Source organism: Stegostoma tigrinum, chromosome 4 (genome assembly GCF_030684315.1).
Source record: "Stegostoma tigrinum isolate sSteTig4 chromosome 4, sSteTig4.hap1, whole genome shotgun sequence".
In the NCBI taxonomy this organism is placed as follows: Eukaryota; Metazoa; Chordata; class Chondrichthyes; order Orectolobiformes; family Stegostomatidae; genus Stegostoma; species Stegostoma tigrinum.
The window spans coordinates 6933317-6958811 of record NC_081357.1 but is presented as its reverse complement, the minus strand read 5'-3'; the positions used below and the strand labels follow the sequence as shown (position 1 = coordinate 6958811).

Sequence of the window (25495 nt, the reverse complement as noted above, 5' to 3'; positions counted from 1 at the left end):
ACGTTTTGGTGCCGAGCCCCTTCATCAGAAAAGGGGGATGGGGAGAGGGTTCTGAAATACATAGGGAGAGAGGGGGAGGCGGATCGAAGGTGGACAGAGGAGAAGATAGGTGGAGCGGAGACAGACAAGTTAAAGAGGCAGGGATGGGGCCAGTAAAGGTGAGTGTAGGTGGGGAAGTAGGGACTGGATAGGTCGGTCCAGGGAGGATGGACAGGTCTAGGGGGCGGGATGAGGTTAGTAGGTGGGAAATGGGGGTGCGGCTTAAGGTGGGAGGAGGGGATAGGTGAGAGGAAGAACAGGTTTGGGAGGCAGGGACGAGCCGGGCTGGTTTTAGGATGCAGTGGGGGGAGGGGAGATTTTGAAGCTTGTGAAATCCACATTGATACCATTGGGCTGCAGGGTTCCCAAGTGGAATGTGCGTTGCTGTTTCTGCAACCTTCGGGTGGCATCGTTGTGGCACTGCAGGAGGCCCAGGATAGACATGTCATCTAAGGAATGGGAGTGGGAGTTGAAATAGTTCGCGACTGGGAGGTGCATTGTTTATTGCGTACCGAGCTTAGGTGTTCGGCAAAGCGGTTCCCAGGCCTCTGCTTGGTTTCCCTGATGTAGAGGAGGCCACAATGGGTAAAACGGATGCAGTATAGCACATTGACGGATTTGCAGGTGAACATCTGCTTGATGTGGAAAGTTTTCTTGGGGCCTGGGATGGGGATGATAGAGGAGTTATGGGGGCAAGTATAGCACTTCCTGTGGTTGCAGGGGAAAGTGCCGTGTGTGGTGGGGTTGGAGGGGAGTGTGGAGCGGACAAGGGAGTCACAGAGAGAGTGGTCCCCCTGGAAAGCAGACAAGGGTGGGGGTGGAAAACTGTCTTTGGTGGTGGGGTCGGATTGTAGATGGCGGAAGTGTCGGAGGATGATATGTTGGAACCAGAGGTTGGGAGGGTGGTATGTGAGGACAAGGGGGATTCTCTTTTGGCGGTTATTGCGGGGACGGGGTGTGAGGGGGTTGAGTTGCGGGAAATGTGGGAGACATGGTCGAGGGCGTTCGAAGAACTCCTACGCTTAGTTTGTAATAAACAACTACACTTCCCAGTCACAAACCATTTCAACTCCCCCTCCCATTCCTTAGATGACATGTCCATCCTGGGCCTCCCGCAGTGCTGCAACAATGCCACCCGAAGGTTGCAGGAGCAGCAACTCATATTCCGCTTGGGAACCCTGCAGCCCAATGCTACCTATGTGATTTCGCAAGCTTCAAAATCTCCCCTCCCCCCACTGCATCCTATAACCAGCCCAGCTCGTCCCCGTCTCCCTAACCTGTTCTTCGTCTCACCTATCCCCTCCTCCCACATCAAGCTGAACCTCCATTTCCTACCTACTAACCTCATCCCGCCCCCTTGACCTGTCCGCCCTTCCTGGACTGACCTATCCCCTCCTTAACTCCCCATCTATACTCTCTTCTTCACCTATCTTTTCCTCTATCCATCCTCAATCTGCCTCCCCCTCTCTCCCTATTTATTTCAGAACCCTCTCCACCTCCCCCTTTTTTGATGAAGGGGCTAGGCCCGAAACGTCAGCTTTTGTGCTCCTAAGATGCTGCTTGGCCTGCTGTGTTCATCCAGCTCCACACCCATTTACCTCAGATTCTCCACCATCTGCAGTTCCCATTATCTCATGCCAACCATTTAAGACTGTCAAAGAAGGGACGGTTGTGAAACCTTGGAATAATCTATCTCAGAGATTGAAAGATGCTCTTTCATTGAAATATATATTCAAGACAGAGATCAATAGATTTTTTTCCTCTTGTAAAGGAACAGGGAATATGTGAAGAAACAAGCAAATAGAGTTGAGTAGAAAATCAGTCACAACCATGCCAAATGATGAGCAGGCTCAGCAGGCTGAATTGTGTACGTTTGCTCAGATTACTTTTGTTCTTGCATTCTCTGAATGGAACAGAACAAGACGGCCATAAACCAGACCTTTTTTGTAGGCTTCTTTAGGAAGTATATGAATTGTCCCCACGTTGCCCAGCTTATTCTTCACTTACCTCCTGAATAGAAAGGGATTCCACCTAGTCAATATCTGTGTTACTTTCAATGTAGGTAATGTCTGTTCCCAGATTTTAGGCAACAGTCATAATCCATGTATCCAAGCCAGGCCTCTGTACTTCCTTTGTACTAACCAGGCAGTCAGGTCACAGTCTAACTGTAAGGTTATAAGAATAGCTGCTGCAGATTAACTCCTGTCAAGAATGTGGGAACAATTGAAAAGGTAACCTCTGAAAGTGCCTGGTGAGCACCAGAAACATCTTTGCAGCATAGAATCATTGCTTAAAGGGTGGGCCTTCCGTCCAATGTACCTGTGGGAATACTTCGTTTCAAAGTTCAATTATTTTTAATTGCCTGCTCTTTTCACATAGCCTCAGCAATATCTTTATTTCAACATATACCTAATTTCCTTCAGAAAGGAATGATTGAATTCCTTTCAGGCTGTGTACATCATGTCAATAACACCTCAATAAAAGATTTTAGTAAAACAACCATTAAGGAACTAACTATTTTCTGTTCCCTAATAAATGCTAATTAGTTATAGACCTCTTCTGACTCCTAGTTCGTTTGTCACCAGGTTCAAGGGCAATTCTGACTCAAGTGGGACTGCTGCGATGTTGGTTATAAAGTATTGGCATCCTGTAGGTTCAGTATTGAAGTACGAAACAAACGAGAGGCAAAAGTAGACACTGGGCCACTCCAAATTGATACTGGAAGGCTAGTGATGGGAGATAAGGAAATAGCTGAAGAACCTAATAAGTACTTTGTGTCAGTCTTCACAGTGGAAGACATGAGTAATATCCCGACAATTAAGGAGAGTTGGGGGCAGAGTAGAGTATGGTAGGCATTACAAAAGAGAAAGTGCTAGAAAAGCTAAAAGGTCTAAAAATTGATAAATATCCTGGCCCTGATGGGCTACATCCTAGAGTTCTGAGGGAGTTGGCTAAGGAAATAGCAGAGGCTTTGGTTGTGATCTTTCTAAAGTCACTGGAGTCTGGGAAAGTCCCAGATGATTGGAAAATCGCTGTTGTAACCTTCTTGTTTAAGAAAGGATCAAGACAAAAGATGAAAAATTATAGGCTGATTAGCCTAACCTCGGTTGTTGGTAAAATTCTAGAATCCATCGTTAAGGATGAGATTTCAAAATTCTTGGAAGTGCAGTGTTGGATCAGAACAAGTCAGCATGGATTTAGTAAGGGGAGGTCATGCCTGACAAACCTGTTAGAATTCTTTGAAGAGCTAACAAGTAGGTTAGATCAGGGAAACCCAGTGGACGTTATCTATCCTCCAAAAGGCCTTTGATAAGGTGCCTCACAGGAGGCTGCTAAGGTGAGGGTTCATGGTGTTCGACCTGAGCTACTGGCATGGATTGAAGATTGGCTATCTGACAGAAGGCAGAGAGTTGGGATAAAAGGCTCTTTTTAGGAATGGCAACTGGTGACAAGTGGTGTCCTGCAGGGTTCAGTGTTGGGGCCGCAGCTGTTCACCTTATATATTAATGATACGGATGAAGGGACTGGGGGCATTCTAGCGAAGTTTGCCAATGGTATGAAGTTAGGTGGACAGGCAGGTAGCACTGAGGAGGTGGGGAGGCTGCAGAAAGATTTAGACAGTTTAGGAGAGTGGTCCAGGAAATAGCTGATGAAATTCAACGTGAGCAAATGCGAGGTCTTGCACTTTGGAAAAAAGAATACAGGCATGGAGAATTTTCTAAACAGTGAGAAAATTCAGAAAGCTGAAATACAAAGGGATCTGGGAGTGTTGGTCCAGGATTCTCTAAAGGTTAACTTGCAAGTAGAGTCTGTGATTAAGAAAGCGAATGTAATGTTGTCGTTTATCTCAAGAGGGTTGGAATACAAAAGCAGCAATGTTCTTCTGAGACTTTATAAAGCTCTAGTTAGGCCCCATTTAGAATACTGTGTCCAATTTTGAGCCCCACGCCTCAGGAAGGACATATTGGCACTGGAGCGTGACCAGCGGAGATTCACACGGATCATCCCGGAATGGTAGGCCTAACATAACGATGAATGGCTGAGGATCCTGGGATTGTCTTCATTAGGGTTTAGAAGGTTGAGAGGAGATCTAATAGACACTTACAAGATAATGTATGGCTTAGAAAGGATGGATGCTGGGAAGTTGTTTCCGTTAGGCGGGGAGACTAGGACCCGTGGGCACAGCCTTAGAATTAGAGGGGATCAATTTAGAACAGAAATGAGGAGACATTTCTTCACCCAGAGAGTGGTGGACCTGTGGAATTCATTGCCATGGAGCACAGTGGAGGCCAGGGCGTTAAATGTCTTCAAGCCAGAGATTGATAAATTCTTGATCTTACAAGGAATTAAGGGCTACGGGAAGAGTGTGGGTAAGTGGAGCTGAAATGCCCATCAGCCAGGATTAAATGGTGGAGTGGACTTGATGGGCCGAATGGCCTTACTTCCACTCCTATGCCTTATGGTCTGATTTGAATATTTTCATGAAACCAAAACCGCAGCTTCCCCCTAAAAGTTATGTGATGAGAGTTTTAAGTGCTCCATCTGTAATTTTTACTTGCCCTGTTGGATATGGCTTAAACTAGGATTCTGGCATTTGCAATGTTATGGACCACAAGCTTTAGCTCTTGCCTGTTGATTTGTGCTTTGAACTCTTTGCATTGCTCTGTCCATCTGATTCTCTCACCACTCAGACCATCAATCAGTGCTGATGCAGCTTCCATCTTTCTTCTACATGTTTCTGCATCTTCCAATAGGTCCTAAATAATAAACAGCAGGTTCAATTAGTGCCAGTTCCTCAGCTCTCTGAATGCCAGCCATATAGTTAGGGTTTGAATTTCTCCGGGCATTCCCATTATCCAATTAGAAAAGGTAGATGGAGAACTCAACTACTTACAACATAAGAAATGCTTTTTTTCTGTTTTGTTAATGTCTACGCCTGGTGGTTAAAGTGAAAAACACTGGCTCTGGAAGGGGTTGCAGCTGAATTTCTCATATTACAATTGCTCCTGACATTAGATGTGCCATCCTTTAGGAAAAGAGGTAAAAACTTGCCTGCAACCTTTGCTGATCAATGTGTGAATAACCTTCTTTATGAGAACAGTTTGTACAATTTTTGATCAAGTAAGAATCACACGCAAACCAGATCAGATAAGGACAGCAAATTTCCTTCCTTAAAGGACATTGGTGAACCAGATGGGTTTTACTTCTGGTTGTCATTATGTTAGACTTTTATCGTAGACCTTCATTAAATTAAAATGTCACAATCTGCCACAGAGGGATTGGAACCCAAATCTCCAGAACATTCACAATGTGCCTAGTATTCACATATGCTAGGTTACAATGTCTCATCTCACCACCACCTTTGAGGGCAACTAGGGATGGGCAATAAATGCTGGCCCAGCCAGCGAAACTCATATCCCAGGAATGAATGATTAAAACAAGAGTCAAGTAGGTTCAAAAATGGCTAATGTTTACATGAACCCGGAAACTAAGATAAGCCATTGCCAATAAACAACTGGTGGATATACACAAGTCATATGGGGGATTTGATTTAATCAAATTTGATTTCAATAAAAATTTGGAGAAGAAGCTAGACTGACTGTTGACGATGTCACCGCTGTCAATTGCTATAAAACCCATCTGGTTCATTAATGTCACTCAGGGAAAGAAATCAGCCATCTTTAGCTGATCCGGTCCACATGTAACTCTAGATCCACAGCAGTCTTTAATTTCCCTCAGACACTTGGATCAAGGGTGATTAGGGACGGGCAGTAAATGCCGACTCAGTCGGCAATGCCCACATCCCATCAATAAATTAGAAAAATACAGGAATCAATCAGCATGCGGTTTGACACTTGCAACAACATTTTAGAGACAATGTTCTGGCTAATGTCAGCTAAGCTCAGTTTGTAACATTTTTGCCTCTGGCTCATGGAAATGTACATCTTAAGATTAAGCATTAAAAACAAGACATAGCGTTCCTTTGTAGTACTGAAGGAGTACTGCATTGTCACATATCATACCAAAACTGAGGTCTTGCCTACCAACTCAGTGCACATAAAATATCCCATTACACTAATCTGAAAAGGAGCAGGGGACTATCTATAGCGCCTTGGGCAATATTTATCCCTCATTCAATTTTGAAAAACAGATTGTAGAGTCATTGTCACTTTGCAGTTCGTGGGAACTTAATGTATGAAATGCAGGAGCCAAATTTCACAAATTACAATTATGACAACATTTTAAAAGGAATTCATCAATTGTAAAGTGCTTTGAGCTATCTGAAGTTGTGGAAGGCTATATAACGAATGCAAGGCTTACTTTTTATATACGTTCTCCTACCTCACGCAATTGACAGTGTGTATTGGGCACCATAAACTGACGATGTGTAGTTTGTAGCAAAAACATGTATCTTCACCTGACTAGTGCTATTTCATTGTATCATCAAATGACATTTTTGGTGTAATCAACACAATGTACAAACACATCATTAAATTAAGTATATCAAAAAATAAATCAACTTGAACATTTGGACATTGATCAATAGTCATATTTAAAAAAATAATCAGCGAGAAGTCCTGTAGATTGTGACTCACCATTTTCTCCTTCATGGCAGCATCAAACTTGGCCTGTACCTTGTCGAGCTCAGCTTGTTTCTCATCCAGCTGTGCTTGGGCATTTCCCAACTCCTTCATGGCCCGTTGGAGGCGGTTTTCTTGTACTGCCAAATTAGCCTAAAAACATTAAAAACGAAAAGCCAATCATTCCACAGAACATCTTCTCAATGCCAGCACCAAGAAAATTCTCCTCCTCATTGATATTAGCATGTTACAGCAATTAGACCTGAACAAAAATTGATACGTTAGGTGTATGGGAAAATCTGTGGCAAATTAAGTTAAAAGGTATGAAAATGTCAACCCATCTACTTTAAGCTGAAAAAAGCTAGGTCAGAAATATTTTCTAATAAGAGAGAATTTAGGATCTAATAAGACAGGTATATACAGACATTTGTATAAAAAGAAATTAGTGCACAGCAACTACAGAAAATATTCAGGACTTTAATAGAATGTTACGTTTTTATCTTGAGGTCCAGGAAGGAAAAAGGAGCAGACGTTAAGCCATAGTTGTATTGAGTCCAAGGTCAAATATATCCAGAATACCTACTGCATTTAGTTTTGGGCAATGCAACTGAGGAAGCACAATTGATCATGAAAGTGCTGAATGACTAGAATGATACCTGGGTTCAAAAGGTTAAATTATCAGGATTATTAGTTACATTATCTAGATGTGTTTCACTAGAGTATACAGGATTACTGTTGACCGAATGTTTAAGATGTTTAAAGGTTTTAATACAGTAAATAGAAAGAAACTGTTTTGCCTAAAGGGGAATGAGGAAGTCTAATCTCAAAATTAGAGTCAAATGTGTGATGTCAGAGCACAAAGGGTACTGTGGATCTGGAACTCTATTTCCAAAATATGATTGAAATTGTGTCAATTGAAAATTCAGACTGATTTACTTCTGTCAGGTGAGACTATTTAGGATATTGGAACCGAAGCAGGGAAATGAATTTATGGTCCAATCAGCCATGAGCTGATTTAAATAATAGAATAGGTTCAAGCACCAAAATGACCAACAAGTATTTTGCCTTTTTTTTCATGAAAGCTGATATCCCTTTAACATGGTAGGAAAATTTAAGATGTTTGGCCAATGCCCAACTAGATATGAGCACAGCTAAAGCTAGCCCATAAAATGAAGGCACCAATGCTCCACCCTGTGTTCTTCATAAATGAAGTTTTGAAACAAACTGGAAATCATTAACATTTCTATTTTCCTTTAAACTCCCGCGTGAATATGAAAACATTCAAGCAGCAGAGTCTATAATTCTGAAAGATATTTGTACAGAAATCCATTCACACAGTGAAATCTTTTCTTTGTTCATTTTAATATTCTTTTTGTTTAGTATTACCTTGAGAGGCAGCACCTCTTTGTTGATTGCAAAGAAAGAAGCCATAGCTTGAGTCCAGGATAACAAGCCGGCAACATTCCCACAGACTTTCTTAGCGTGTTCAAATGTATAATCTTCCATCATGAAATATGGCTGGAGAAGCTCTACTGTTTCATCATTGATGGTGTCCTTTGGAAACTGCTGCAGGGCCTGGAGAAAGCCTGTGCCACTCAACAACTAGAATAAAGGAGTGACAAAAATTCCTTGTTGCAATTCAGATTAAATCATTGATTGAAACTGATTGCTTTAATTCATCAATAACTGGACTACTGATGTATCATGTGAGTATCAAAATGCCAGACCTTGGTCCTTTTTGTTCTGTAATTCCCAAAACTGTACTAAAGCATGAAATAAAGAACAAATAACACAAAACACTGCAAATTTTTTCTTATTGTTTCTGAAAGGAAATTGTAGAGTGAATTTATAAGTCACTCAGGTTACAAAGATTGATTCACAAGATAAAGGTCATAGATACAACTCTATCAATGTTCAGTGGCTGTAATAATCAACCTGAAACGTGTGGCAGTGTCTGGAAATGAAATTAGTTTTTCCCAGTAGAACAAAATGGGCTCATATTGCCCTTAATGGGCACTGCATGTAAATTGAACAATTGGAAACACAAGGGATTTAATGGTTAGATTCAATACAGTGTGGAGCTGGAGGAACTCAGTAGGTCAGGCAGTATCAGAGGACCAAGAAAGTCGGCATTTTGGGTTTACACCCTTTTGCCAGCATCTATAGTTCTTGCTGGTGGTGGTTAATAGGAAAAAATTGACAGAGGTGATCTGGACTTGGGAGAAACCGTTCAGCTGTGTGTGATATCACTTTTGGATAATACATATATAGTAAAAGAAAAGAATAAGAGAAAAAAAGCAAAATGAGCTTAGAATTATTTCACACTAAACCAGATTCTCTACTTCACTGAAGCTAACAGACATATGTTCTGTGTAAGATGGATCATCAATTTGCTATAAGCCCATTCTGGCTGATGGTGCAGAGCAATTTCATTCACAGTACGTTTGACATGTAATTCTATTCAAAAAGGATTGGGAGCTGAACACCTCGAAAATATCCCGAATGTGGACACAAAATGATCCTGTTGTAGTGAAACTACAACAGTGGTAATGGGGGAAACAGAAGGGCCATCGCAATCAGGATTGAAACCTTATTGGACCTGGTGAGACCAGATCATCATAGAGGATGGAATATTACAATGGGGAGCAACAATGATTGTCTCAAGTAAAGGTTGCCACCAGATACTGGATGTACTCCACCAGGGTCATCTAGGGGTTTCCAAGAAGAAGATGTGAGCAGGAGGATATGTCTGGTGGCTAGGGTTGGATGTTGACACAGCTGGATTGGTGGGGCAGTGTCCAAAGTGCCAACAGAGATAGAAATTGCAATCAGCGTGCCCCCTATGTTCATGGGAATGACAGGGTAAACCCTGGACTCAATTCCATGTCAACTACATTAGTCCTTTTATGGCCTCAATGTTCCTGGCCATTGTGAATGCCCATTCAAGGTGTTGTACATACATAAATTTTGTTCAGCTAACCCAAGGAAGGCATCTGAAAAGTTGCAAGAATTGCTTGCAATGCATGGTCTCCTGGAAGTATTGATCATGGGCAATGGGACATCATTTACCAACAGGGAATTCAAATATTTCCTTAAGTCAAATGGCATTCAGCACATAAGGACAGCTCCATATCATCCATCGTCCAATAATCTAGTGGAAAGAATAGTCCAAACATTGAAGGTAGGCTTAAAGAAACAGCCTACAGCTGTTCAGATGGCTGGATACACTTCTAGGAGGAACAGAGACTGGTTTGACGAAAATGACACTGAGATACAGACTCTCCTCCAGAAGAAATGCTCAGCCCATCAGACCTTGCTCTCCAGATCTGACGACAAAACAGCTAAAGCAGAATACAGAGCTGCATGCAGTACCCTGCAAGCCAACCTCAGAACGATGCAAAATGACTGGTGGTCAAAACTGGCAGAACAAACACAGCAGTATGCAGACACTGGGAACACCAGAGCTTTTTATGAGTCTCTGCGCACCATGTATGGACTGACCCACCAACTTCAGGCCCCTTTGTGCTCTGCTGATGGTGCCAGTTTGCTTACTGACAAAGAAGACATCATGGAGCGATGGACAGAACACTACGAAAACATTTTCGCAGACAATCGCCAAGTACATACAGCGTCCATCGAGAGAATCCCGCAGCAGAACATCAGATCCGAACTCGACCAACGCTGGATGAGGCTCAATCCACCATCTCTAAGCTGAAACTCCAGAAAGTCCCTGGTATCGACAGAATCCCTGCAGAAGTATACAAATTAGGAGGAGCTTCACTCCTGAACGAACTCACCAACCTATTTGCACTCTATTGGGAACAGGGTGAGGTGCCAGCTGATCTACACGACTCTGTGATAGTCTCCCTGTATAAGAACAAGGGTGAGAAATCGGACTGTTTGAACTACAGAGGTGTCACTCTGCTGTCTACGGCCGGGAAGATTCTCTCCAGAATCCTCTTGGACAGACTGATTCCCACCATTGTGGAGGACAACCTGACAGAAAGTCAATGTGGTCTGAGAGCGAACAGAGGCACATCCGACATGATCTTCACACTACGCCAACTTCAGGAGAAATGCCGTGAGCAGAACGTTGGACTGTACGTGGCATTCACTGACCTCACCAAAGCCTTCGATACTGTCAGCCACGATGGTCTATGGAAAATCCTGGGGAAGCTCAGATGCCCTCCTAAGTTCTTAAGCATCCTACAGCAACTTCATGAAAGTCAGAGCGGCAAGGTGAAATACAACGGTGACCTATCACACCTGTTCCCCATCAGGCGTGAAGCAGGGCTGCGTCTTGGCACCAACGCTCTTCGCCATCTTCTTCAACATGATGCTGCAGGAAGTGAAGGAGGGCATCACGAATAGCATCTACATTCCCTTCCGCCCGGACGGCAATATCTTCAATCTGCGCCGCTTCCTCGCTCGCACAAAGACAATACGGGAGCCCATCATGGAGCTGCTGTATGCGGATGACTGCGCCCTACTCACACACACAGAAGATGCGCTACTGACTGCAGTGATGAGCTTCTCCGAAGCTGCAAAGGCTTGCGGGCTAACGATCAGTCTGAAGAAGACGGAGGTCCTGCACCAGAAGCCACAATGCAGCACATACAACCCACCTCGAACCTCGATCGACGGCCACCCACTCAACACAGTCGAACGTTTCACGTACCAGGGAAGCATAATCTCCAACGATGCTACAGTCACAGGAGACGTCGACAATCGCCTTGCGAAAGCAAGTAGAGCCTTCGGGCAATTGCAGAAGCGTGTATGGGGAAACCACTCGATAAGCATGTCGACGAAAATCCAGGTTTACAAGGCCGCGGTCATCGCCACACTGCTCTACGGCTCCGAGGCCTGGGTTCTGTATCGTAAACAGATGTGGCTGCTGGAACGATTCCACCAACATTGTCTACGCTCTATATTGGGCATCAGCTGGCAGGACCGCGTCTCTAACAACGAAGTGCTGGAAAAGGCCCGGCTCCCCAGCATCGAAGCAACCCTTCTCCTGAAGCAACTTCGATGGTCGGGTCACGTATCGCGGATGGACATCACCAGAATACCCAAGACAGTGTTCTTTGGGGAACTCTGCGACAACAAAAGAAACCGCGGTGCCCCGCGCGAGCGCTACAAGGACCAACTGAAGCAGCAGCTGTCTCAGGTCGGCATCGCCTCAATGGAATGGCAAAAGCTGGCCTCTGACAGGGACGCATGGCGGAAGAAAACTACGACAGCGACGGAAAAGTTTGAATGTTCGAGGAGAGCAGCTGCAGAGGACAGATGGAAATGCAGGAAGGAGCCCTCATCTCAAGCCCCCTTGTCCGGAGCATTCCCCTGCCCGCACTGCCCCAGGATCTGCAGATCCAGAATAGGACTCTACAGCCACCAACAGTTGTGCCAATGAAATCGCTGACGAATCTCTTCCCAACTGATCTTCGCAAGCGAAGAATCTGCCTGCTGGCAGCATCACTTGACACCAAACTGTCCCAGTTCCTGTTTGATTGTAGACCACGCCTCACACAGCAATAGGGATAGCTCCAGTGGCATGGTTGATGAGGGGTAGACTCTGCCCTAGGTTAAACCTAATATTTTCAGACCTGGCGGGAGGTGGGGGGAGGAGGAAATAGCAGCAGGAACACCAATGCCAGCCATATGCCTCGCCTAAGTGAGGGAGACAATTTAATTCTGGTCAGAACATGTTTAGAAAGTCGTGAACAAATTTTTGGGCCCTATATCTCAGGAAGGATGAACTGGCCCTGGAGTAGGTCCATAAGAATGATCCCAGGAATGATAAGCTTACCATACAAGGAATATTTGAGATTTCTGGGTCTAGACTTGTTGGAATTTAAAGGATGGGTGGAGGGGATCAAATTGAAACTCACAGAGTACTGAATGGCCTGGATAGAGTGGACATTAGGAAGATGTTTCCATTAGCAGGAGAGACTAGGACCCGAGGGCACAGTCTTAGAGTAAAGGGAAGACCCTTTTGAATGGAGATAAGGAGAAACTTCTTCAGCCAGACAGTGGTGAATCTGTGGAATTCATTGCCACTGAAGGTTGTGGAGGTCAGGTTACTGAGTATATTGGGAGGGAGGTTTACTAGAGCTGTACGGGATGGTTTACATCAGTTTGGCAGGGGGTGGGGAACCAGATTTATAATTCAGAGGATGAGGTATTCAGCCTTCCAAGAGACACAATGGAGAGTGAGGTGGTTCATAAGAGCGACAGAGTGTAATTGCGGACACTGAGATGGTTTGAGCTGTGTATACTTCAATGCTAGAAGTATCAGAAGAAAAGCGGATGAACTTACAGCATGGGTCGGTACTTGGAACTACGATGTTGCGGCCATTACAGAAGCTTAGGTAACTTAGGGAGAGGAATGGTTGTTGGAAGTTCTGGGATGTGGGTGCTTTAACAGAAATAGGGAGGGTGGAAAAAGAGGTGAGTATAACAGCGACTGAAAAGCAGTTCGAGAATGATATGTCCACAGAGTCAGTTTGGGTTGAGGTCAGGAACAAGAATGGAGCAGTCACTTTGTTGGGGGTTTTTTACAGACCCCCTAATATTTGCAGAGAAGTGGAGGATAGGGAGGCAGATACTGGAAAGGTGCAGAAGTCACAGGATTGTCATGGGTGACTTCAACTTTCCAAATATTGATCGGAAACATTTTAGTTGTAATAGTTTAGATGGGGCAGATTTTGTCCAGTGCGTTCAGGAAGGATTCCTGACATAGTATGTGGATAGACCAACACAAGGAGAGGTCACTTTGGATTTGGTGCTTGGCAATGAACCGGGCCAAGTGTTAGACCTGTTGGTAGGAGAGCATTTTGGTCGTAGCGATCATAACTCTGTTTCTTTCATGATAGTCATTGATAAGGATAGGTACATACGGCAGCATTAAGTTTAGAATTGGGGGAAGGATAATTACAATTCAATTAGGCAAGAACTGAGTAACATAAATTGGGAACAGATGCTGTCAGGGAACAGCACCACAGAAATGTGGAGATTGTTTAAGGAATGCATACTGCACGTGCTTGATATATTTGTCCCAAGCAGGCAGAGAACATGCAGTCGAGTGAGGGAGCCATGGTTCTTGAGAGAGGTCAAACAACTGGTTAAGAGGAAGAAGGAGGCTTATGTAAGGTTTAGGAAAAGAGGAATGGAAAAGGCTCTAGAGGGATACAAGTTAGCTGGGAAGGAGCTGAACAAAGGGCTCAGGAGAGCTATAAGGGGGTATGAGAAACCTTGGCGGATAGGATCAAGGAAAACTCCAAGGATTTTTACACGTATATGCTGGACAAGAGAATGACCAGAGAAAGGGTAGGGCCGATCAAGGATTGTAAAGGGAATTTGTGCACAGAGCTTAAAGAGATAGGAGAGGTCCTTAATGAATACTTTTCTTCAGTATCCACAACTGAGAAGGGCCTATTTGTAGAGGAGGTTGTTGTGAAATAGGCAGGTAGGCTAGAGGAGGTTGATGTTAGTAAAGAAGATGTGCTAGGAATTCTGAGAAAGTTGAAGATAAGTCCCTCGGGCCTGATGGGATTTATCCAAGGATTTACCCTATGGGAAGTGAAGGACGAGATCTTAGGGCCTTTGGCGATGATCTTTTTGTCCTCACTGTCCACGGGTATAGTACTGGAAGACTGGAAAGAGGCAAAAAGGGAAACAGGGAAAACCCTGGAAATTAAAGCCAGTTAGTCCTACATCAGTGGTGGGCTCTGAGAGACAGGATTTATGGTCACTTGGAAAGGCACAGTTTGATTCGTGATAATTGTGGATTTGTGAGGGGTAGATCATGCCTCTCAAATATTATTGAATTCTTTGAAGAGGTGACCAAACACGTGGATGAAGGTGGAGCAGTGGATGTGGTATACATGGATTTAAGTAAGGTGTTTGATAAGGTTCCCCATGGGAGGCTCCTGCAGAAGGTAAGGAGGCCTGGGTTAGGGGGAAATGTGGCAGATTGGATTCAGAATTGGCTGAACCTTGGAAGACAAAGAGTGGTAGTGGACAGAAAATATTCAACATGGCGCTCAGTTACAAGTGGTGTACCACAAGGATATGTTCTGGGTACTCTTCTATCTGTGATTTTTGTAAATGTTTTGGATGAAGGAGTGGAAGGGTGGATTAACAAGTTTGTGGACGATGTGAAGGTGGTCACGTTGTGGACAGGGTAGAGGGCTGTTCTAGGTTACAAATGGACATTGACAGAATGCAGAGCTAGGCTCAGAAGTGGCAGATGGAGTTTAACCCTGAAAAGTGTGTGGTGATTCATTGTGGAAGGACAAACCTAAAAGCAGAACACAGAGTTAATGGAAAGATTCTTGGCGGTGTGGAGGAGCAGAGAGATCTTGGGGTTCACATTCACAGTTCCCTGAAAGCTGCCACACAGGTGGATAGAGTTGTTAAGAAAGCGTATGGTGTGTTAGCTTTCATTAACAGAGGCACTAAGTTCAACTGCCATGAAGTTATGCTCCAGCTATACAAAAACCTAGTTTGGCCACATCTGGAGTATTGTGTCCAGTTCTGATCACATCATTACAGGAAAGATGTGGAAGCATTGGAAAAGGTACAGAGGAGATTTCAATTTAACAAAGTGTGGAGCTGGATGAACACAGCAGGCCAAGCAGCATCTTAGGAGCACAAAAGCTGATGTTTCAGGCCTCAACCCTTCATCAGAAAAAAGCAGTGGAGATTTACCAGGATGTTGCCTGGAATGGAGGGAAGGTCTTACGAAGAAAGATTGAGAGAGCTAGGGCTTTTCTCTTTAGAATGACAAAGGATGAGAGGTGTCTTGATACAGGTGTGCAAAATGATCAGAGGTATAGATAGAGTAGACAGCGAGAGACTTTTTCCCTCAGGTGGAGGTATCTTTTATGAGGGGACATAGTTTTAAAGTGAAAGGAGGTAGATATCGGGGAGGCGTCAGAGATAGGTTCTTTACTCAGAGAGTGGTAGGGGTGTGGAATGCATTGCCGGAAAGGGTAGTGGAGTTGGCCTCATTAGGGGCACTTAAGCAGCTATTATATAGGCAAATGGATGATAGTATAAGGTAGGGGTAAAGGTTAGACAGACCTTAGGTTTAGGGTAAAATTTCAGCACAACATCGTGGATTGAAGGGCCTGTACTGTGCTGTACTGTTCTATGTTTAATATTTAAGATGGAGATAGATATGTTCTTGATTGTTAAGAGGATCAAAGGCTACAGGGAGAAAGCAGGAGGATGGGGTTGAGAAACTTATCAGCTGTGATTGAATGGTAGAGCAGACTTGATGGGCCAAATGTCCCAATTTCAGCTCCTGTGACATATAGTTTTATGGATGAAGTTTGGTGTTGGAAGCATGGAAATGGCCCTGTTTGGTATGAAGCGAGATTGATGCGAGGACAGGTGCTTTTACTTACAAAGTTTGGGTATGTGATACAGTCCTAAACAAACACATGGATCACCTGCAAGCTGTTACCTTGTAGCCAGGACAGGAGTGAAACATACCTAGCCCCTCAGAACAGCCTGAAGGTCCATGTAGTGTTGAGGAAACATCAGTGTCTAAGATAGATGCAGCGTCAATACCATTATTGCCTGAAGAAGAGTAGTAGGAAACTCTCCTGAGATGTCCAAATGCAATAGACGGGCTACAGTCAGTACATGTTGCCCCTGTCAGGGTTCGAGGCAGAGGAACTGAAACTAGGGTGAAAATGGAACTGGGGTTGCAAGGAAAGCTACATGAGAAAGATCAGGCCTACATCCCCAGACTTGGGCGGGGTGGGGAGAGGATGGGAGGCAGGTAGTAATTGGAACCAGCTAGATTTTGTTGATTACGAGACCCTTGATTAGTTGTTAATTTGGGCCAATCAGGATAGCCCTGGCTGACCAATATAACTAGGAGATTTGGCATCTCCTCAGTTCAGTGGGCTAGCTCTGAGCTGACTGGCTACAGCCAGCATACTGTGCATAAATAAATAAATAAATAAATAAATATTAAAAAAAAGAGAAAGGAAGGGTGACTTGGTGATGGGATATTGGCCTCTGTGCAGTTATTTCATGTGGATTGGCCTTTGTCATTCTCCACCATCAGCCTGAATCTTACAGTATAATAATCATCATCCACTAAATGTTATTCCACTGATACTTGCGCACTTGACTTATTGCGTTACAAGAACCAGGTATAAAAGTACATCCTTTCTGTTGTTGTACTTACTACTGTAGTAACTTCTACTGAACACAATCTAGAAACAACTTGCATCTTGTTGCCCCCAATACTACCAATATCCTAATCAAAATTTGAATAATTAAAGGTCCCCATTATGTACATAATGTCGCTATTGCTCTGTCATTTCTCGACAAAAAGAAAAGACAAATAAATACAGCCAGGAGATTTGGAATATTCTTGGTTCAGGGGACTGGCTCTGAGCTGGTTGGCCACAGCTAGTATATTGTGCACACGTAAATAAAGGGTGCCTTGGTGACAGGATACTGGCCTCTGTGCAGTTATTTCAATTGTTTATCAGTCAAAATGTAAGTTCAGTTGGCAAAACCTCACAGTATTATAATAAATTGTATCACCTTCAAAGACTCGCCCCAGGATGGTTTGAGACAGGGTCTTTCAGGGTCCATGGTGACTGCATCCATTTTTTTTTGGAAGAGAATGAGCACACAGTCAAGAATCCTCATAATCAGGTGCGGTGGCTTGGCTAATTTCCGCACAGTAGAAATGTCAGCAGGTTTTATTGTCTGGGAAGAGAAACAGAACTTGTTAATGTGATCTTAATAAGTAGAGGCAGCTACAGGCATTATATGATTCAACAAATGCCTAGCAGAAAATAGCAGCCAGTCACATTTCTCTTTAAAGGAATGTTTTGATTTGGAGCTGCAGCATTTCAATTACTTTGGTAGTTTCTCTGGAGTGTGTTATTGTAGATCTTGGAGCAGAGGAGACTGAGAGGTAACATAATTGAGATATGAAGGGCATAGATAGGGGAGACAGGAAGAAGCCTTTGCTCTTGATGGAGGGATCGATGACCAGGGGAAATAGATTTAAGGTTAAGGGCAGGACATTTCGAGGAGATGTGAGGAAATACCTTTTCTTCATGCAGAGGGTGGTGGGAATCTGGAATATTTAAAAAGCATTTAGATATATGCTTTGCACCACAAGTGTACAAGGTAACAGGTCAACTGCTGGAAAATGGGATTGAAATAGTTAGGTAGTTATTTTTGACTGGTATTGACTCAATGGGTCCTAAACCTCAATGAATCAATGAGGAATCTTCAAAGATGCTGGTCCTATAAGTGTGCTGGTTGCATCAGGAGCCTGTCCACGTCACGTTTTATGATTTCCATTAGTTAGAAATAATTACACTTTAGATACAAAGTTGGAGCTTCATTGATTGCATTTATTATGTATATCTGGAGGATTGATACCATGTTTCTCACCATGTGCCTGCCATGCAGCAGTGAAGTGTGGCAAACAGGGAAATATATACACACATTTAATTCCTTGCTCTTTACAAATATCGTGGCTACACCAATTCAGAGTGCTAGCAACGGCAAATTTGTATTTTTTTATTCACATATGGGACTTGGGTATCACTGGCTGTGCCAGTATTTATTGCCTATTCCTGGCTGCCCTTGAGAAGGTGGTGGTGAAGTGCCTTGAAGCCCTACAGTTCACCTACTGTGGGTTGACTCACAATGCCCTTAAGGAGGAAGGTCCTGGATTTTGACCCAATGATAGTGAAGGAATAGTAAGTTATTTCTAAGTCAGAATGGTGAGTGACTTGGAGGGGATCTTGTAGGTGGTGGTGTTCGCATGTATATGCTGCCCTTGTCCTTCTAGATGGTAGTGGTTGTGGGCGTGAAAGGTGCTTTCTGCAGATCTTTGGTGAATTTCTGCTGTACATTGTGTAGATAAGTCCATGCTATTGCGACTGAGTGTTCGTGGTGGAGGGAGTGGATGTTTGCAGATGTGCTGCTAATCAAGTTGGCTGCTTTGTGCTGGATCATGTCAAGCTTTTAAGTGTTGTTGGAGCTACACTAATCCAGGCAAGTGGGGAGTGTTCCATCACACTCCTTGACTTTGTAAATGTACTGGCTCTGGGGAGTCAGATGGTAAGTTACTTGCTGCACTCTTCGTAGTGACTGACCTGCTCTTGTAACCACTGTGTTTATATGACAAATCCAATTGAGTTTCTGGCCAATGATAGCCCCAAGAATGATAATGGGAGAATCATTAATAGTAATGCCATTGAACGCCAAGAGGTGGTGGTTAGATGTGTCCTTTTATTGGAGATGATCATTTCTTGGCATTTGTCTGGCATGAATGTTAGTTGCTGCTTGTCTGCCCAAGCTTGGATATTGTCCAGATTTGTTATATTTTAAAATTGATTGTTTGCATAACTTGGTCAGCTCACCTTCACACACACACACACACACACACACACACGCACACACACACACACACACACACACACACACACACACACACACACACACACACACACACACACCCCATGCCCCGCCACCGACCTTAGATTTTGGCTTGTGAGTGTTTTATTTTATTTTAAATAAAATAAAAGCTTATGCTTCAAAAAAGATAAATATCAGTTTATTACTCAACTTCTATGAAAAGTTAATAAATTAAAAATAATTTAACTTGTTATTCACTAAAATGTAACTAAAAAGATTAAAAGTATGGATAAAATATACTTAGGGCATTGAAAGCATTATAAATCTCTGTTATCACTGCAGGTCTGTCTTTTTGAAGATTTCTCTTATGTGAAGCAGTTGTAAAACTGAAGTCAGAATTTAGGACTATGATACCTTGTGTAGTGAAGTAATCAAATCAACCATAATCATATTGAATAATGGAACACGCACAAGGGATTATTTGGCCTCCTCCTTTTTCAATTTTGTACGTTCTTAACTGTGTATGTAGAAAGTATGAATTGAAAAAAACGTCCAATGGGTGAACTGAACAGGACAGTCTCTGGGAGAAATTGAAGGCTCCTTTGTTTCATTTTTACAATATTCAAATGAGTGGCCCATGTTAGATGGCTTCAATAACAATTAGATAGTTTGTCTTCCTCAGTCTCCCTTTCGAGAATGTTTTTTCTGGTGGTAGCTTTCAGAGTTTTGTTGGACCTCTGCTGAAAATGATGGTTCTTAGTATCTCTTATCACAACCAAAGCAAAATGGACATAGTGTTCATTTCAAATGAACCATTGTTTACTTTGGAATTCCTTTATGGTGTCTTTCCAGTTTCCTATTCTCTCAGAAGCTTTGAAATCTTATTCTTTTACAAGGATTCATTGTGTTGTTCATTTGTTACTTAGAATTCTCTCTGTCTTCCTTCATGATTCAGATGAAGATAAATTTATTTGGAGTTCAATCCCCTCCAGGAACAGATGGATGTCTGGTATGACTTTGATCTTGAAAGGGTTTTTGAACATTTTTTTTCTTAAATATCTGTAATGTCATGATGGCACATTCATGACAGAAATAATGTAATAATAACTCAGAATCAATTAGAAGGCCACTGAAGTAAAATTGCTCCCCGTCCCTCGACTGGCAAATGCAGGTTTGGGTACTTTTTTTGCCAAAAATTAGTATCATGGACCTCTGCGATAAGATTAAGAACAATGATTCTAAAACAAAGGGTGATACTCAGAAATGGTAACTTATTAAAATCCTAGTCAAACAGAATAAAAATCTGTCTCTCATTTCATGCTATACTGTTTTCCCTTTGTTGATCACTTCTTCTTCATTATTTCCCTGATCTGGTTTCTATTTTTGCCCAGCAGAGGCCATGGAACTCTACATCAGGATCTCTGATCTGCATCAATGGTCATCATTGCCATTATGGTATCCAACCATCACCTACTCTGACATGGCTGTGAAAATTGCTGCCGTTTTCTCTTTTCTGACTGGGTTATACACCCTACTTGGTTTAAAGTGGTAGAGGAAAACCACAAGGTAGCCTAACGATAAGAGGCTTTTGTCTTTAAAAATGTAGCTTTTTGCATGATGGCAGACAGGGGGAGGAAATGGCCTTGTGGTATTATCACTGGAGGGTTAATCCAGAGACCCAGGTAATGTTCTGGGGACAGAGATCTGAATCCCATCATGGTCTATGGTGGAATTTGAATAAAAATCTGCAATTAGTGTCTAATGATGGCCATGAATCCATTTTCAATTGTCAGAAAACACCCAATTGGTTCACTAATGCCTTTTAGGGAAGAAAATCTTACCTGGCCTGGCCTACATGTGACTCCAGACCCATAATAATGCGGTTGACTCTTAACTGCCCTCTGGGCAACTAGGGATGAGCAATTAATGGTTACCTAACCAATGATGCTCTCATCCTCTGAATGAATAAATAAATAAGGCACAAGTTACTTTAATATGATAAACATGGTTGCTAAGATGTTTGGAAGACCTAAGAAAGCAAGCCTGTCACTTTTGAGAGCCCAAGATGTTCTGCCTTTCCTCGTGCAAGTTCTAATACCACTCTCAAATTGATTGCATTTCATGTGGTCTTCATTAATCCTTTCAGAGCTACAATTATGTACATTTTCTCCCAAGCTTTATTTCCAAAATTAATATTTTTTTCATTCATGTATGTAATTATCCCTACCTAATTTCTCCTTAAATCTGACTTCACACATTCAGAAAGGTTGAGGATTTCACTGTTCTCTCAGAATACATTTTTCTTTAAACTTGGAAGATTTATTGGTCTGTAAAAGGTCTATCCAGGAGAGGACCATTTATCTCTTAAATGTTTTTCACGGAAGAAGTTGTCCTAATAAGCCAGGAAATTGGTCCATTATCTCTTCTGAAGGACCTTTAATGTCCTGAATTTTCTTTACAGAGGAAGTATTGCCTGCTGAAACGGTAATTACCCCACATCATCATCAATCTCACTCATTTCCTTCAGCGAAGACAGTGCTTGGTGAACCTGGTATTTTGTTTCTTGCAGTATTATGGATTTCTCAGCCAGGCAATTTTCTCTTGACAGTACCTTGGAGATCTGTGCCAGCTGGGTCTTTGCTTGACTATGTCCTCCATCTGTGGACAATGGTCACCCCACCTTAGTAGTGGCTTCTGTGGAACCATATGCAGTCTCGCTTCAATCTGGGCAAGCAGATCAAATTCTCAATCTTCCAGTCAACCCATGCTAGGCTATGTAAATCCTGTACTTCAACCTGTTTATTGGGTTGGACACTTCCATTTGCTCCCATCAGTGACTTTACTGGTGAATCCAATATGATCACATCCTCATCATATACTTAAAAATCATTACATGATTTCTATGACTCGTACGGATTATTCTTCCTTGGAAAATGAACAATTGAAATGCACTTCTTCAACTTGTGTTGTGTCATTGTCTGACGTCAAATTCAAGTCTGCTGTAATGATTTGTTTACTAGGCTGTGTTGCTGTCTGAACAACTTCACCACGGAATTCAAATGAATTATACTGCTTATTATCTTTCTCATTACTTGTGTCTTCTTGCAAGCTTTACTGATTTTTTGTTTTCATCTGAATTTCCTTCAGTGATGGAAAACATTTCTGCCAATTCGGCATAGTTGTGGATTTCACCATGCTTTATGAAACCTTCGATATCTATGCAGAACTCCAGGCCACCACACTGCTGACTGGTTTCTGTGATCACGGCTAACGTCAACAGATTTTTCCTTCTTTATGGGTTCTGCCATGAGTCCAGGAAGCCCAAGGAAATCTTCTATTAGTTGTTCATAGTTCAATAATTAACAATTTCTTGAGCTGTGTTTTCATAACTGGCTGCTTCTTGACCAGTTACTGCCTGACTGGTTTATGTCTGAATGAGCTTAGCATGGCCATCTCTCTTTTGACCTGCTTACTGTCATAGGAACATACAAAATACGGCCAGGAGACAGTTGTTCAGTCCTTTGAGCTTGCTGCACCACTCAATGTGATTATTGTGGATCATCCAACTCAGCGGCATGTTCTTGCTTTCTCCTTGTACCTTTTGATTCCTTTAGCCCTTAGAACTAAGAATAAAAACTGTCAATTGAACTTGTTGAACTCCTTCTGCCATTTGAATGAAGCTTATGTATCCATGCATCCTTGCATAAAACACACACATTCTCTAATACCTGATATCCCTTGTGTTGCAAAATTACTTGTAGCATAGCCATCATCCCAGGTGATATACCTCCTTGACCATGTGGATGCACTGCTACATACTGTAAAGAACAGTGGAGTACAAGTGATAATAAGACAAGTAAAGGAACACAGAGGGAAGGCGTGAAGAAGTCTTTGCAATTTTCCAAAAGACATAAGGTTTTTTTTCGTCTTGTGTGGATGTGGGTGAAGGTGAGCTAACTGGCCATGACACAATGATACAGGAAGAAATTCAAGTTGGAGGAGCAAAAAGGAATGCACTATCTCGATGTATTTTACTCTCATTCCCTTAAAGACATTTAACCCCACAGTTTTATTCTATTTGCCTTCTTAATGTAAAATCTGCTGTATAGAAATGGTGCTTTCTCTCCCTTGTCTTACAGCATTTTAACTGTGCAGTCAGAATGCTATTTCCCTGTTCTGCTCACTGGAATGTTTTCGCAAGCTTTCGTGGCCAAAACAGAAGTATCTGGGGTCAAAACAAAGGTTTCCCACATTTTTGCAAACAATTGATAATTTCCCATTCTTCATGGCCATATAAACAATTTTTGACCTTTCCCAGATTTCAATGAATAAATCGTGCTGCTTGCAATCTTGAAGATGAATAACATAGAACAAAGAACTGTGGATACTTGAGATCTGAAATAAACAAACAGAAATTGCCAAAGAAGGGACACTGTACTCGAAACATTAACTCTATTTTCCCTTCACAAATCTTGCCAGATCTGCTGAGTTTCATCAGCAATTTCTGTTTTTGTTTCTGGCGGTATGCTGGACTTGAAGCATTAACTGTCTTCTCTTAATAGATGCTACTGTATTTTTCCAGTGATCCCAGCTTTTACCTTAAAGATAAATCCCTTTTACTGAACTGCATTCCCTGAATGATTCATGTTGAACATGGTATTTCTAATAATGACTGTTGCCTTACATTTTAGGAGAATTTCTTGTTTGCTTTAATGACTGCATCAAACAGATCCATTTTCTTTTGCCTTAATAAATATGTATCTTCAATTATGGATCTCCTGCTCCTATTAAAAGCTCACATGTCTACTTCTGTTAGATATGGTCTGTTTAAGCTTCCAAATTGCTCCTGTATTACCTTATTTCTTGCTTAACAACACATGCAATGATAAACCTTTGTTTAAATTACTTCTAATGCCCCCAGATATCTCTTACTTTAGCACCATGGGAATTCAATGGAGTGTATCTACAAAATTAGAATAGAACGAAATATGTAGAATAGCCTTTACTGTCATGTGCACTCAAATGAGCACAGTGAAAAGTTTGTAATGTAGCCTCTTGGTGCCATCTTAGGTGCAAATACTTTGTGTTCTTACATAATTGAAATAGTGAACAAAGGCTAGCATGGGAATATAGAGTTTAAAAAGTCCAGAATGAGAAGAAAGTATTTTTAAAGTACTCAATTTATAGTCCTTTTTCATTCAAGCCAAGTTCAGAACGCAGGTCCACGCTGCCTCCATGCGCTGGCCTCTGTCCAGGACCTGTCTCCCCAGACGGCCTGGGCTCGCCTTGCTGCAGCTCTGGACTCTGGCCGTAATTTGCTTCCAGGGCATGGCCCGCGCTCGCTCTGCTCTCGCTCTGGACTCCAGCTGTGACTTGCTTCTGGGACTTGGCCTGCGCTCGCTCTGCTCCCGCTCCAGGGTCTGGCCACAACTCGCTTCCAAGACTCGGTCTGCACTCACTCTGATCCTGCTCCAGCCACAACTTGTCTCCCGCACTGGGCTGGTCTTGGACTTCATTCTCCATTTCCTCTAGGTAGGGTATGTTAAGAAGTTAAAAGTTGGAAGGGGTGGGAAAGAAGAACTGCAACAAGAAGAATAAAGAAAGGAAAAAGAGCTGGTGAGCAGAGCAGCCCCAGCTGAAGCATCCTACTGTGCCACCATCTTAATGGAAAAATAAATAAAAGTAATGTATTTAAGAAATTCCCTAGGTATTAGTCAAAATACTCACATTCAGAGCAGCCTCTGCAGCTTCTAGAGCTGGCTTTGCAGCTATTAGTTTGCCCTCTGCTATATTTTTGTCCACTTCGATTTCATCCACAATTTTCTGGGCTTTATCTTTCACTACCATGACTTCATTCTTGACCAGTTCTGCTGCTTGAGCACTCACTGTGACCTCTCCCAGAACCTGCAGAATATCGAAAAGTAAAACAGGAAAAATATCTTTAATATTACTTTTGGTTGTGATGATGCAGTTGTGAAATGAAACTTATTATTATTTTACCAGTAGACTCCAGGTGAGTAACTGCAGCTAATGGACAACTTGGGTGGCACCCTCCATACCAGGCAACATCCTGGTGAACCTCCACTGCACCCTCTCCAAAGCATCCACATCATTTTGATAATGTGGCGACCAGAACTATACGCAGTATCCCAAACATGATCGAACCAAAGTCCTATACAACTGTAACATGATCTGCCAACTCTTGTACTCAATACCCTGTCCGATGAATGAAAGCATGTTGTGTGCCTTCCTAACCACTCTACCTACCTGCGTTGCCACCTTCCGAGTACAATGGAACTGAACACCCTGATCTCTCTATGCATCAATTTTCCTCAGGGCATTTCCATTTGCACATAGTTCACTCTTGAATTGGATCTTCCAAAATGCATCACTTCACATTTGCCTGGATTGAACCCCATCTGCCATTTCTCTGCCCAACTCTCCAATCTATCTATATTCTACTGCAT

At 42.6% G+C, this 25495-nt stretch overlaps 1 protein-coding gene across 1 annotated transcript in view; it reads right to left on the bottom strand.

Moving 5' to 3' along the window:
• LOC125452340 (dynein axonemal heavy chain 8-like) overlaps positions 1 to 25495 on the bottom strand; it is a 1165100-nt gene that overhangs the window by 206842 nt on the left and 932763 nt on the right. The window contains exons 73-77 of the mRNA XM_059645122.1: positions 24756 to 24932; positions 17190 to 17357; positions 8007 to 8222; positions 6636 to 6773; positions 4669 to 4796 (exon numbers count right to left, since the gene is read on the bottom strand). Coding sequence (XP_059501105.1) covers positions 4669 to 4796; positions 6636 to 6773; positions 8007 to 8222; positions 17190 to 17357; positions 24756 to 24932 — 827 coding nt within the window. The remainder of the gene's footprint in view (positions 1 to 4668; positions 4797 to 6635; positions 6774 to 8006; positions 8223 to 17189; positions 17358 to 24755; positions 24933 to 25495) is intronic.